General features: G+C 40.8%; 3 gene segments (V, D, J or C); 1 reads left to right on the plus strand and 2 right to left on the minus strand.

The window, feature by feature from the left end:
- Nucleotides 1-1,363: 1,363 nt before the first annotated feature.
- Nucleotides 1,364-1,927, minus strand: LOC118773846. The segment is given in 2 exon segments: nt 1,364-1,692; nt 1,855-1,927. Coding segments are annotated over 2 exon segments (402 nt in total).
- Nucleotides 1,928-4,337: 2,410 nt separating this feature from the next.
- Nucleotides 4,338-4,970, minus strand: LOC118794939. The segment is given in 2 exon segments: nt 4,338-4,687; nt 4,904-4,970. Coding segments are annotated over 2 exon segments (399 nt in total).
- A 2,012-nt stretch (nt 4,971-6,982) lies between these two features.
- LOC118794967 lies at nt 6,983-9,459 on the plus strand. The segment is given in 3 exon segments: nt 6,983-6,988; nt 7,325-7,409; nt 9,094-9,459. Coding segments are annotated over 3 exon segments (408 nt in total).
- Nucleotides 9,460-14,249: the final 4,790 nt, after the last annotated feature.

Raw genomic sequence — 14,249 nt, forward strand, 5'->3', positions numbered from 1 at the left:
ATGTTAGGGATTCTGCAAATATTTCTATGGAAATGTCTTTGTGTTTGAAGGGCTGTTATTCTGAGTATTGGGCAAATACTCTCACAGAGCTCAAGCAACCTGCTCCACATGGGGTAGAATATGTGTATCAGATTTTGCACATATAACTGTAAAACTCTTGGTTAAGAGGTGTGGGAGAAAATATAACAAGAAGAAGAGGTAGAGATCTTGATAATGAATACTGCTGGGCATGTTGTTAGTGTGGATAGTGGACTGTTCCATGTGTTGCCAATGCAAAGTGTCTCCTCTATGCAAATGCTCTTCTTGGGTACAGCAGCCACTTTAGCCAAGCAGTGCTGTGATCACTGGCTCAGTACAGTGCTTTGTGATGAATAAAAGTGGTGTTGCAATTATAGTGTCACGGATAATATGTTTTTCATAATTTTGTATTATTTGAAGTAACAGTATTCTTTTCAAATTGGGTCTACATCTCTGATTTTTAAAATGGTGAAGAATCTACATGAGTTAACACCAATTACTCAGAAGTGTCATTCAACTTGTGGTCAAATGTCCTATCACCTTGGTTAGTGTCTGCTCTTTGTCTCCCTCCTGTGATCCACATCAGTAACTGTAGTCTGTTTCTGTCTTCTGTGATGCTGTTGTCTCTCCTCTGAAGGGCAGATAACCAGAGCTCTGATCTCCAGGCTCCTGCTTCACCTGGTTCTCTCTCTAACAGCTTCCATGCTCTGATCTCTGAAGATACAAAAATGACATTGGAAAGGATCTTCACGTAAGTTACTGCAAGGGTGTGACTTTGCTTTGTGGGTCATGGGATAGTTTTGAGACTGTGGGTACATCTGTATCTCTGTGGTATGTACAGTACATTGCTGAGATCACTTTTTGGTGCATTACATAAATATGCATATAAAACAGCATAGAGACAGTACTACCTGGTACACCTGGTAACAATCGGTGTAGCTGAAACACCTTAACTCTATAATTAACTTTTGGCCATAAACACTGTGCTTGATCAGATATAATGGTGATGAAACAGGATCTTGTTTATATAACACCCTTGTTCATCTCCACTGATCAATCTGCTGCAGTTTTCAAACTTTAATTATATAAATTTTCTTACTTTAGGCATGTTGATTTAAATAATTACCAAAAATTTTAAATTAATATAAAAGATCATCGAGTAAAATATAATACGTTAAATAAGCATGATACTGAGGACTTAAAGAAAAATGCTAACTGTGCAGTTGTTCTCCTCCAGAGTTTATATCTGGTGTCACTGGCTTCCCCCTCAGCACCTGCAGTAGGTCCCAGCTGCAGCAGTGCAGTCACTGTGCAGTCTGACTGAGAGAGGTTTTTGTATGGCTCTCTAACACTGTGTGAACACTCGATCACTACCAGGCCAATGAAAACTCTTACAGTAGTAATCTCCTGCATCTTCAGCCTGGACTCCACTGATGGTCAGAGTGAAGTCAGTCCCAGATCCACTGCCACTGAATCGATCTGGAGTCCCCGTGGGACGGGTGCTTGCACTATAGATCAGGAGTTTAGGAGCTTCTCCAGGTTTCTGCAGGTACCAGTGCAGGTGGTAGTTGTTGAACACAGCGCTGCTGACTTTACAGCTCAGTGACACTGACTCTCCTGGAAGAACAGTTTTCACTGCAGGAGTCTGAGTCACAGTGTACTGCCCTATAGTTTCTGAAAATCAGAAAACAAAAACGAAATGATGAATAAACAAATGTAATCAGGGCATGATCAGTCAGTTTCATGAAGCCAATATTCTTTAACTGAAACTTCTGATTTTGTGTATTAGATGGTTTGCCATTTTTTTAAATAAATAATTAAATAAACCCCTCTCACCTTGAGTGCAGAAGGCAACTGCCCAGATGAAGATGGTGATAAAAGTCATTGTTGTTGTGGGTTCTGTTGCCATGAAGGACAGCTCTCAGTCATGAATTGTTAAACTCACAGGACTATAAACACTCCCATAGCACTGAAGCATGTGCTGCCAATGCAAAGTGTCTCCTCTATGCAAATGCTCTTCCTGGGTATAGCAGCCACTTTAGCCAAGCAGTGCTATGAAGTCAGGCATGATGCTGGAGCAAAAGTAGGTTTTACAATAAATGAAGATGGATTCATGAATTTGCTGTAATCTTATTGTTTCATTCATATAAAATATTACATTTACAAATGCTTCACAATCAGAATGAGTTAACACTAATTACAGAGAATTGTCTCAACTTGTACTTAAATGACCCATTTATATTTTATTACTGTGTTATTACAACTTAGATGGCTGCTGCTCTTTGTCTCCCTCCTGTGGTCAGTAACTGCAGCCTGTGTCTGTGTTCTGTGTGATGCTGCTGACTCTCCTCTGAAGGGCAGATATCTGGAGTTCTGACATCTCCAGGCTCCTGCTTCACCTGGTTCTCTCTCTAACAGCTTCAGTGCTCTGACCCCTGAAGATAGAAGAATGACATTAGAAATGATCTTCGCATATGTGCAGATTACACATATGAAGATTTTCACATACATGAATCACACATACACTCAATGACCACTTTATTAGGTAGACCTCTCTCATACTGGGTAGGACCCTGTTTGCCCCCAGAACAACCTAAATTCTTTGTGGCATGGATTCCAGAAGGTGCTGGAAACATTCCTTAAAGATTCTGCTCCATGCTGACATGATAGCATCACACAGTTGCTGCAGATTTGTCGGCTGCACATTCATTCTGCCAATGTCCCGTTCCACCACATCCCAAAGGTGCTCTATTGGATTGAGATCTGGTGACTGTGGAGGCCATTGCAGTACATTGAACTCATTGTTATGTTCCTGGAACCAGTTTGAGATGGCGTGTGCTTTATGGCATGGTGCGTTATCCTGCTGGAAGTAGCCATTAGAAGATGGGTAGACCGTAATCATAAAGGCATACACATGGTAAGCAACAATACTCAGGTCAGCTGTGGCATTTAAACGGTGCTCAATTGGTATTAAGGTGCCTAATGTGTGCCAAGAAATTCATCAGACCAGGTGATGTTTCTCCAAACATCTGCCGTCCAGTTTTGGTGAGCCTGTACCCACTGTAGCCTCAGTTTCCTGTTCTTAGCTGACAGAAGTGGTACCCGGAGGGGTCTTCTGCTGCTGTAGCCCATCCACCTCAATGTTTGATGTGTTGAATGCATGCTTTTCTGCATAGCACTGTTGTAACGTGTGGTTATTTGGGTTACTGTCGCCTTCCTGTCAGCTTGAAACAGTCTGGCCATTCTCCTCTGACCTCTGTCATTAACAAGACGTTTTCACCCAAAGAACTTCCGCTAGCTGGATGTTTTTTTGTTTTTCGCACCATTCTCTATGCACTCTAGAGACTGTTGTGCGTGAAAATCCCAGGAGATCAGCAGTTTCTGAGATAGCTAGCATCAACAATCATCCCACAGTCAAAGTCACTTAAAACCTATTTCCTACCCATTGTAATGTTTGGCCATTTTTACCCATGCTTGACTATGTCTTTGTGATTTTATCATTGAGCTGCTGCCAGATGATTGGCTGATTAGATATTTGCATCAAGGAGCAGGTATACCATGTATTCATGTAATTCCATGTAAGTCCATGTATTCATTAATGGAATGTTGTTTCGGCTTAAACTTGGACCACATCTACTAGGCACAAGCAATCTAGCTGGCATGGTACAGTATATGTGCACCGAATGTCATATATGCAAGGAATTTAACCCTGCATGGAGAGGCATTTTTCAAATCAGATTAAAATATAATGTGAAAGTAAGGTTTTGAGAAAGAACAGTTTGCATTTTGTCACACGTGGGATCAAACATGTGGAATCACTTGCAGTTGACTGGGATCAGCTGCCTCCTCTCCTGTGTCTCTGATCAGAAACATTCAATCACTTCAGCTCCTGATTACTATGGACCACACACAACACATTATGTCTACTCAGTTTTAATGTTGGGAGGCATACAGCATCATTCATTCTTGTTATTTTGAATGAAGCTGTTGTATCACAAACATGACAATATGTTTTTATATTATGTGGATTTTTCAGGTGTTTCATATAGACTGATAGAGTGATAGAGTAACTATGAAAAATATACTGTACGTGGAGGGCAGTGAACTTGTATTCCTTCCTTTAATTCCTGACTCACTTGTTTATACATACCTTACTTACAAAAACTTTTCACTTGTTTATACATATCTGTATCATTCTGTGTTTGAAATTCAGCCTCCTCCACAGACTGTGTCTGGTGTCATTGGCACCTGCAGTAGGTTCCAGCTGCAGCAGTGCAGTCACTGTGCAGTCTGACTGAGGGAGGTTTTTGTACGCCTCTCTAACACTGTGTGAACACACAGCTACTACCACTGCAGTGTATACTCTGACAGTAGTAATCTCCTGCATCTTCAGCCTGGACTCCACTGATGGTCAGAGTGAAGTCAGTCCCAGATCCACTGCCACTGAATCGAGCTGGAGTCCCTGTGTCTCCGTTGCTTGCATAATAGATCAGGAGTTTAGGAGCTTCTCCAGGTTTCTGTTGGTACCAATGTAGACAAGGCTCATCATCATCATATCCACAGTCACCATCTACAGCACTGCTGGTTTTACAGCCCACAGTGACTGTTTCCCCAGGCTGAACAGTTTTCACTGCAGGAGTCTGAGTCACAGTGATCTGCCCCATGGTTTCTGTAAAAAGATAAGTATATTTTTATTAAATTATTCCCACATTTTAAAATATACTCAATTAACTCAATTAATCAGTGTTTAGTCATAATTTATTTTGATGGTGCTTTCTTCAGAAAATGGCTTCCAAAAAACTAATGGTGTATCAATATCATAAAGTAGAGTAACAGTAAAAGTAGAGTAAGATGGATTTTACAGAATATTCTACAGTTCTCTTACCCTGAATGCAGAAGGCAACTGCCCAGATGAAGATGGTGATAAAAGTCATTGTTGTTGTGGGTTCTGTTACAATGAAAAACAGCTCTCAGTCATGAAGTGTGAAACTCACAGGACTATAAACACTCCCAGAACACTGAAGCATGTGCTGCCAATTCAAAGTGTCTCCTCTATGCAAATGCTCTTCCTGGGTACAACAGGCACTTGAAGCCAAGCAGTGATGTGAACTTGATGTAGAGGAGTCCATAAAATAGTTACAGTAAAATGAAATGTTTGTATACAATTCAGTTGTCTGTTGGGATAGTTGTACTTCTTCCATATATTAAAGTTGAAAATGAGAGAGGAATGCACATTTTATAAAGTAAATATTAATCCAGTAAATGTACTGAAGGTCTTATTGATGAAGACAGTGAATGATTTCAGATGGCCATGTCTGTCTCTTTATTTCCAGTACCTTTAATCAGCTGCAGCAGCTGCAGGTCCCTCACACAGGTAACCCTCCTTCTCGGACGTTTGAACTCTGACCCTGTTACATCTCAGGATTGGGACCAACATTTAGCTTGTGTTTGGAGTCAGTGGTGCACCTTCCCATGTTTTGTTTGTTAGATTTGTTTTGTTGGTTTTGTGTAGAGTGAGGGCCCCAATGTGACAGCCTATTGCAGGCTGGCTGGAACATTGAAGCATGTGCTGCCAATGTAAAGTGTCTTCAGGCAAATGATTGCAAAAAAACAGGTCAATAGATTACAAACATTTGATTTCAGGCACTATATCTGTGTAAACCCTGTGAATGTTCATACACTGCGTAGACGCGCTTCATTGATTTCTCCCATAATTCCTCACTTCCTCTCTGTGGTGCTGGGAGGGGCAGGGCTGGCTGCACAGGGGCTGGTGCTGTGGGTTTTCCCTGCTGGAGTTTGCGCTTGTTTCTTGAGTTTCTCCTGTCAGCTCCCTGGACAGCAGCCGAGCGCCTCTCGGGTCAGAGGGCCCCTCAGCAGTGCTGGCACAGGCATGAAGACATTGCAGCACTAATTTACCTGATACACACCAGCCTAAGCACAGGATTGGCAGAGCGAGCTGTGAATGAGCCAATCATGGGGCAGGGAGAATGTTCCCTTTAAGAGAGACAGCCCAGCTGAACCAGCTTTACTAAAGCGGTCCCAAGAGCTTTGTATAATTCAGTGCATGTGTACCTTGTGAGTTTGGTTATTTATCCATGTAGAAGCCAGTAAGATTATCTACCTCATTAGATAAGATAATACCAACTTCCTCTTTAAATTGTTGTAAGACAACAGACCGGTACTGCAATGATACAGCAAGCTATGAAGCTCATCTCTTACACTTCTGTGGAAGGATTCTGGAGGGTCCAGAACAGCCATCTTTCCCGGACACACCTCCTCAAACCATGACAAATTTCATATCATACGTCAGATATACACAGGAACCTCTAGTTTTCATCAAAAACATAAGCTATTCTGTGTGCACATAGTCTTTATCTCAATCAAAAGCTACTGGGACCTAAATTGCTAACACTGAAAACTATACCGTTAACACTACTGAATTACACAGAACTACACTACTACCCCACTGACACTGAGACCTACACTACTACCCCACTGACACTGAGACCTACACTACTGCCCCACTGATACTGAGACCTAAACTACCACCCCACTGACACTGAGACCTACACTACTGACACTGCCTCACTGTCCCAGGAGCCTCCAGAGGAGCAGAGGCTGTTCAGTTTGTGATGTAGCTGAACTTGTATATTGTGCAGCTGTATCTATTGTGTAGAAGTGGAAATTCTCAGGACACCTGTTGCTCTGCTGCCCTCTGGCGGTACGTTTTTCTCACTTCCTCGTGAACTGATTGGAATCTTCTGGACTGCTGGTTGTGTTTTCTGTGATTCCCGCTCTGCTGCTTCTCTCTGGAGTTTTTTCTGTAATATGGGAATACGCAGCATGTATCATTATTAATGTGGCGGAACAGTTACTGATAAGGAATCTGTGGAGGAATACCATGACTGGATCTTCTGTGGCTCACTCTCTGTCGTGTCCTTGGAAGATTCACACATATAGCCTAATGATGGTGCGATAAACGGGTGAAGTAGTGTTACAATTCTTAGTACAGTAATCATGTTTAATACCGCTGTATGAGGTGTCAGAAACTTGTGTTTTTAGGGATTGGCGTAGGCCTATGTGAACACCGACATCGATGAAAATCGTAAAAATAAAGTAATGAAATGTGCGATAATGTCGGAAATAATGCACATTTTTTGTACCTTCATCGGAAAAAAAACGAAGTGGCAAATGAAACAATTTAAAAGAGACTATTCAGAGCTGAGTCACTGATGATGATTCAGTGCTGAGTTTGTTTATAGTTTAATGCATCAGTTGTTCGCAGTGGCAAACGCAGACGCTGTAGCGCAGGGAGGTTTTTGTACAGCCAGTCAATCAGAGTCAATCACTGTGGTGGACTTTCGGCAGCGGCACCAAACTGGAGATCGGCAGTAAGTTTACAGCGATTTCACTCTACATTTCGCCATTATTATGAACTTGAAAGCTCATATCAATCTATTGTGATAGTTAAATATTGCTTTGTTATTTTTGCAAATACTATTTGTAATTGTAGCAACCAGAATACATCTTCCATCTAGTCGAACGATGTCGTACAGTTATTCCCAACGCTTTACTTTTCTGGAGAAAATAGGTCCAAATTATTAAAATGTTGCGCGACGCATGTGTTTACTAACACATACATACGGATTTTAGGTGGATTGAGTTGAAGAGCAAGCAATTCGAAGCCTGATTATTTATTTATTTATTTTATTATGGGTTTTACTTGACTTGTATGCATAGAAAAAACACGCCACTTCGTTTTCCAAGGATGACGAAACATTTGTAGGATAAATCCATTTTGCCACTTGAATCTTTTGGTTTCTTCTCCGCGCCGGGCGAGAGGTTTTTGTGCGGGACACTAATAGGAACTGAATCACTGTGGTACACTTTTGGCAGCGGCACCAGACTGCACGTTGGAAGTAAGTATTCCGATTTAAAGTAATATTCAATAACCAGTACATGTAGTGATTATTTTTCCTATAAAGGATAGTTTGTTATCTACCTCCAGGATTTCAAGTACAAACAGCGCTTTGTGTGGAGTTTTTAGGTTGTGTTTATTATGACATCCGAAATGGAGATAATCATAGCGCTCAAATTAATGTGAATAATGCTTATAAGGACAGTGACAACATTTTGGTAAAGCTCTGTTATCTCGATCTCGTCCATGGAGCGAACACGTGTGTAAATAGTTGGGTCTTTTCTGTGACACGTTTTGCTAATACTGAATTTTCTGGTAATGGACAGATAGGCTATTTCTTACAAAGATCTTACGAAGTCAGTAATTTTCGGTACGCGTTTGGTGGTAGACTGTCAGATGAAGTTTTCCCAGAGAAAACAAGCTTTTAAAGTATTGAGTTAAAACATGCTTCATGTCTTTCTGATTACGGGTCCGTTTTAAAAGAAAGCTCAGTTCGAGTTTTTTACTTCTGTGAGCAAGGGGAGACTTTGCGTTTGCGTTTGTGGTTCTCCGGATTTTCGACGAAAGATTTTGCAAATAAGTTTTCCATGAAACGTGTCTGAAAACGAAAATAACTTTAGACAGAATGTTGATTCTTAGTGCGTATAACGTTTTCATTTTAATTTTTTTTTCCCTGAAATTTTCATTTTCTTAAATCTACTCATTTTGTTCCTAATGACGAGAAAGGCTTAATTTTACCAAACTGTTGCATACAGATATTTTGGTTATTTTCAACAAGGCAGAAACTTTTTGAAATCAGATTTGATGCATTTGTAAAACTGGTCCTGGAAGTAATTTTTTCACTGGCCTTTAAAGATGGTCTGCAAAACTATATTAGGTATCTGTAAGATTGCAGTAAAAGTGTACCTAGGCTACATTACACACTGCATCGGAGATCATATATTACGGAAAATATCCTGTACAGAATAGATATTACATTTATCTGCATTTATACAGTCAGTTTGTCTCTGTGTTTGTGTTTTATTCTACAAGTTCTACATTTCTTTAGTGTTTGAACTTGAAGAAAATAAGAGTCTCTTCTCCATCTCCTGTAGTCCTGTGCTGAGTCTGTATTTCCTCCTCTCTCTCTGACCTCATGTCTCTGCTGTTTCTCCCAGAAAACGTCTCCCCCACCCTCACGGTCCTGCCCCCCTCTAGTGTGGAGCTGTCCAGCAAGAGAACGGCCACGCTGATGTGCCTGGCCAACAAGGGCTTCCCCTCAGACTGGACGCTGCGCTGGAAAGTGGACGGTAGCAGCAGGAGCTCGGAGGCGAGCGGCGGGGTCCTGGAGAAGGACGGCCTGTACAGCTGGAGCAGCACCCTGACTCTCTCTGTGGACGAGTGGAACAAGGCGGGGTCACTGACCTGTGAGGCCACCCAGGGCTCCCAGGCTCCGCTCACTCACACACTGAGGAGAGAGCAGTGTTCTGAGTAGCACCTCACACACTCCTGTGTAGAGCGGCTGAATGCTCTGTTTTTACTCTCTTCTGCACGCAGCTCTTCTCTTTCTTACTCACTGATTACTTGTAGACTAACAGTGTGCTGTGCTTCAGCTCCTGTGTGAATCCATTCTCCAGACTGAGCTTTTAGCAGAACAATCTTTCATGTGCTCTGATTTTGATCCCTGTTAGATATATGTGTCCGTGTGTGGGTTTGATGCTTCAGTGCTGTTATTATTGTAATAGAGAACTAATAAAGATTTCTTCTTGAGTCATAAATTCTGTTGTTCTTGTCTTTATTAATTCAAACACAGGGACAGTGATGCACTCTTTGTACTGGTGAGATAGGAGGGTAAACCTGCAGTTTAACTGAAATCATTTGGAGCTATCAGAGGAGTGATAGATGTCTGAATTCAAAGGTGTGTGTGAACTGCACCCCTCCCCCATGTCCATTGACTCTGTGGGAGTTATGAAGATGAAGGAAACCCTGTTTTGGGGGAATTATTGCTACATTGGCATTACATACAGTTTAACACCTCAGCACAGGGTTCATAATGAACTCAGTTACAAAGCTCCGACCAGCAGCTATCTCCAAGCATGAATATAAGGATAAGACACCACGTATTTGAGATGAAGATGATATACAAGACAGTTTAATGTGAAAGGATGATCATTTGATGATTATAAATTCTAGAAGAATGCCAGTATGTTTTCACGTTTGAGATTACATTTATATAATATGTGAATAATACTAGTGTATTTTAATATTCCTTAATATTGCTCTGTGATATTCTATTTTGAATCAAGCATCATTGAAATACGCATAAACATTTACAATTGATTTAATGTACAATGTTTTACCATTAGACCTGTGAGCGATGTGTGAATGCATGAGGTAAAATAGTGCATTTAGCAGGTGGCTGGAGGCCTGAGCAGTGAGAGGAGTGTATGGCTATATTAGCTGCTGCTTCATGATGTACAGTGTGCTCTCAGCTCTCACTAACCCCCATGGGGACGGGGGAACATCTGGTGACAGTGCTGCTCTATTCTGGGAGTAGCAGAACCGCCCTGCCCTGCCTATGCAAATCTGAGTTTCACCCCCACAGCTCACAGTTTCACAGTTTCACTACCCAAAATCCCCTGGACTGGGGCAGCTGTGTGGGGGTGGACTGATTTCACCTCTCTAGAGGAGGGACAAGTTAAATTGATTACATTTTTAAAACATATTGTTCAACAAATATTATTAACTAAGTAATTAATGATCAATACACATGTTATAAAGACATCAAAACAAAATAAATATATTAGCTGTATAACAGCAGAAAATCTGTATCCATTTATGGTTTTGCTGAGTCAACCCAATATCACAGTACTTACACAGTGATCTGGGTAATATTTGATGACCAGCACAGGTCATATCAGCTACGCAGCAGAACAAGTCAAATCACACTGAATCACACTCTTTTCTCATCCTTAAATATGTTTCTATGCATCTTCCTTTGCGTATGCAATTATATATGCAAGATCAATTTCCTGTTTCACTCCCTAGAGTGAAACAAAGTGTAGAAATGACAGTCAAGGTGTTTCCTCTTGTAACTGAAGCTGCTTTAAGTGTCTGGTTTTGTAAATGATAACTTTTATATTTTCCAAATTTCACACGCATTTCACACACATAAAATATGTCTTTGGTCTTCAAAGAAGTATTCATTATTCCAGTCTGAAAGCAAAGTTTGCTCAAATTATGTAACTGAATAAATTATGGCATGTAATGTTAAGTAAAATGCAGTTCATCTGAGTTACATTTCAGCTGATTCCAAGTCCAATATTTTTGCTTTTAGAGACTTTCTGTTTTGTTATTAGATGTATAAAATCAGTTGTTTAAACCTCTACAAATAGCATGGTCCACAGACTGTTGTTCCTCTTATCCTGTTGGGACACTGACTGAAAATTCTATCCAGCCCAGACTGAATTTATATATTATACTGTACTTCACTGAGTATGTTTGTGCTGTAGAGCTGCACAGAGCTTTACTTTTCTATCACTTCACTCCAATGTGAGAATGAAGTAAAGCCCTGAGATTCTCGCCATGACTCTGATATACATGCCAACCTCACTGATAGGCTGCCTGTGTCAGGACTATTCCTGCTGCACCTCCAACCCGTTTCAAAGGAATCCTTTCCAAAAGCACCCACCCCCTGAGGGTACTTTGCAGTTCTGAAATCTATGAATACTGTATGTAGTAGAGTAATACTGTATATAGTCAGCCATAAACACTGCAAAATATTTTATTATTTATTATTATCAATCAGCATCAATCAGCTTGAATGATTCTCCATTTCATGTTGTCTCATTGATCTTCTGTTTACCTCAATACTGCAGTGAAAAGTTTGATTTGTGTTCGTAATAACGCTGCCCTGATGATCATAAGGAGCAATGAAGAGTGAATGGATATTTGCTGTATGTGAGGTCTTTACTGCAGTTATTTTGCACAGTATGGATTCATGCCAGAAATGTAAGTTGTTGTGTTTGACCGGGGGGATATACTGGATATACAGGTTTAGACAGGAGCAACTGATGTTTGTCACTGGGTATTGCAGCAGTCCACTTCCATACCTTTATTCATGTACCTGTTAACACATACAGATAATGGATGAAGAAAGACAAACACAATGTCACACAGGTGGGAGTTGGGTCACTGCGTGCAGCCAGTAACATAACACAGTTCTGGCTCCCAAATTGGAAAAAAAAATTCTGGCTAACGTTATCTTTGAGGAAACAGTGATTTAAGATTGGCGAGTTTAGCAAATGCAGCGGTGAAAACTATGAGGAACTTAATAACGTGTGAGTTATTAAAATACTGAGATAATATAGGCCAACAGGTCAGAGTTCATGTGTCCTGCTCCAGAGCAACTTCCTTAAAAGTGCTGGTAGACTTTATGAAGCGACAGCATCTGCTACAAGATTTGCAGTATCAGTGAGTTTCCTGCCACCTACCAGGGCCTTTCCAGTGAAGTGAGCATCAGTGTCTATCAGCAGTATTGGACATAGGTCATAGAGAAACTAGAGAAGTATGTGGTTGCTGTGTAGACCAATATGTATGTTTATTTCATTATTTTTTCAGCACAATAGAATGTTCAGTGGTACATCGTTTCTAACAGTAGCCTGAATGGCATGTTAGGGATTCTGCATATATTTCTATGGGGATGTCTTTGTGTTTGAAGGGCTGTTATTCTGAGTATTGGGCAAATAATCTCACAGAGCTCAAGCAACCTTCTCCACATGGGGTAGAATATGTGCATCAGATTTTGCATGTATAACTGTAAAACTCTTGGTTAAGAGGTGTGGGAGAAGAAAATATAAAACGAAGGAGAGGTAGAAATCTTGATAAGCAATACTACTGCGCATGTTGTTAGTGTGGATACTGGACTGTTCTGTGGACTGGGTCAGTTACTTTCATTGGGTAAACAGGTCTTGAAATATGTGAAGAAATAAATGTAATTTGAAAATGTTTCATTTAGGACAAAATGTGAAATATTATAGTTGGTGTTTGATCTGACATGGCAATAATGGGGGTAGATCGTGGTGACATGAAAGCTTTATTATTCTTGTTTATCATCTACCTGCTTCACAGTTTTCACAATTTTTTGTTTGCTTGTATTTTTTTTTTTTAAATAAGTACTGATTGTATTTCTCATGATAAATCATAATAATACTCTTCAGAACATGTCTGGTGTCATTGGCTTCCCCCTCAGCACCTGCAGTAGGTCCCAGCTGCAGCAGTGCAGTCACTGTGCAGTCTGATTGAGGGAGGTTTTTGCACGGCTCTCTAACACCGTGTGAACACTCGGACACTGTTAGGGTAGTGAAAACTCTGACAGTAGTAATCTCCTGCATCTTCAGCCTGGACTCCACTGATGGTCAGAGTGAAGTCAGTCCCAGATCCACTGCCACTGAATCGATCTGGAGTCCCCGTGTGACGGGTGCTTGCTGTATAAATGAGGAGTTTAGGAGCTTCTCCAGGTTTCTGCAGGTACCTGGACAGACAGGGTGGGCTACAACCAGTTAGAGAAGTGCTGGCTTTACAGCCCACAGTGACTGTCTCTCCTGGTAGAGCAGTTTTCACTGCAGGAGTCTGAGTCACAGTGATCTGTCCTCTTGATTCTGAAAACATAAATAAATAATAGTAATAATAACTACAATGAAATAAACATTTCTTGACATAAGAAAAGATACATATTTTTTCAAATATTATGCAAATCATAATTTATGGGTATTCACTGCTATATTGCATTTTTGATTCAGTATTTCAGATGATGTCAAAATTGTCCACTTACCCTTACAGAGGGTGAGTGCCCAGATGAAAATGGTGATAAAAGTCATTGCTGTTGTGGGTTCTGTTGCCATGAAGAACAGCTCTCAGTCATGAATTGTTAAAATCACAGGACTATAAACACTCCCAGAGCACTGAAGCATGTGCTGCCAATGCAAAGTGTCCTCTCTGAGCAAATGCTCTTCCTGGGTACAGCAGGCACTTGTGACCAATTAGTGCTGCGAACAGGGGCACAGTACAGTGCTGTGTGATGAATAAAAGTGGTATTGCAATTATAGTGTCACAGTACAATAAGTAACAGTATTGTAAATTATGCAGAGTTTGGAGTGAGCTAATGGTCACTCATGGATGTGGACCTGCTGGGTTCGGATCGTTTGAATCGCTGTAGGGTGTCCGGTTAGAACGTGACGTCTGTTTCCTTATGAGGGGTTGCCAAACACCACAACATCATCTTCTTTCAAGTGTTCTTTATTGAGTGATTGTGGGTATGTGATTCTGCAATAAC

This window comes from Megalops cyprinoides, chromosome 2 (assembly GCF_013368585.1).
Source record: "Megalops cyprinoides isolate fMegCyp1 chromosome 2, fMegCyp1.pri, whole genome shotgun sequence".
Classification (NCBI taxonomy): Eukaryota; Metazoa; Chordata; class Actinopteri; order Elopiformes; family Megalopidae; genus Megalops; species Megalops cyprinoides.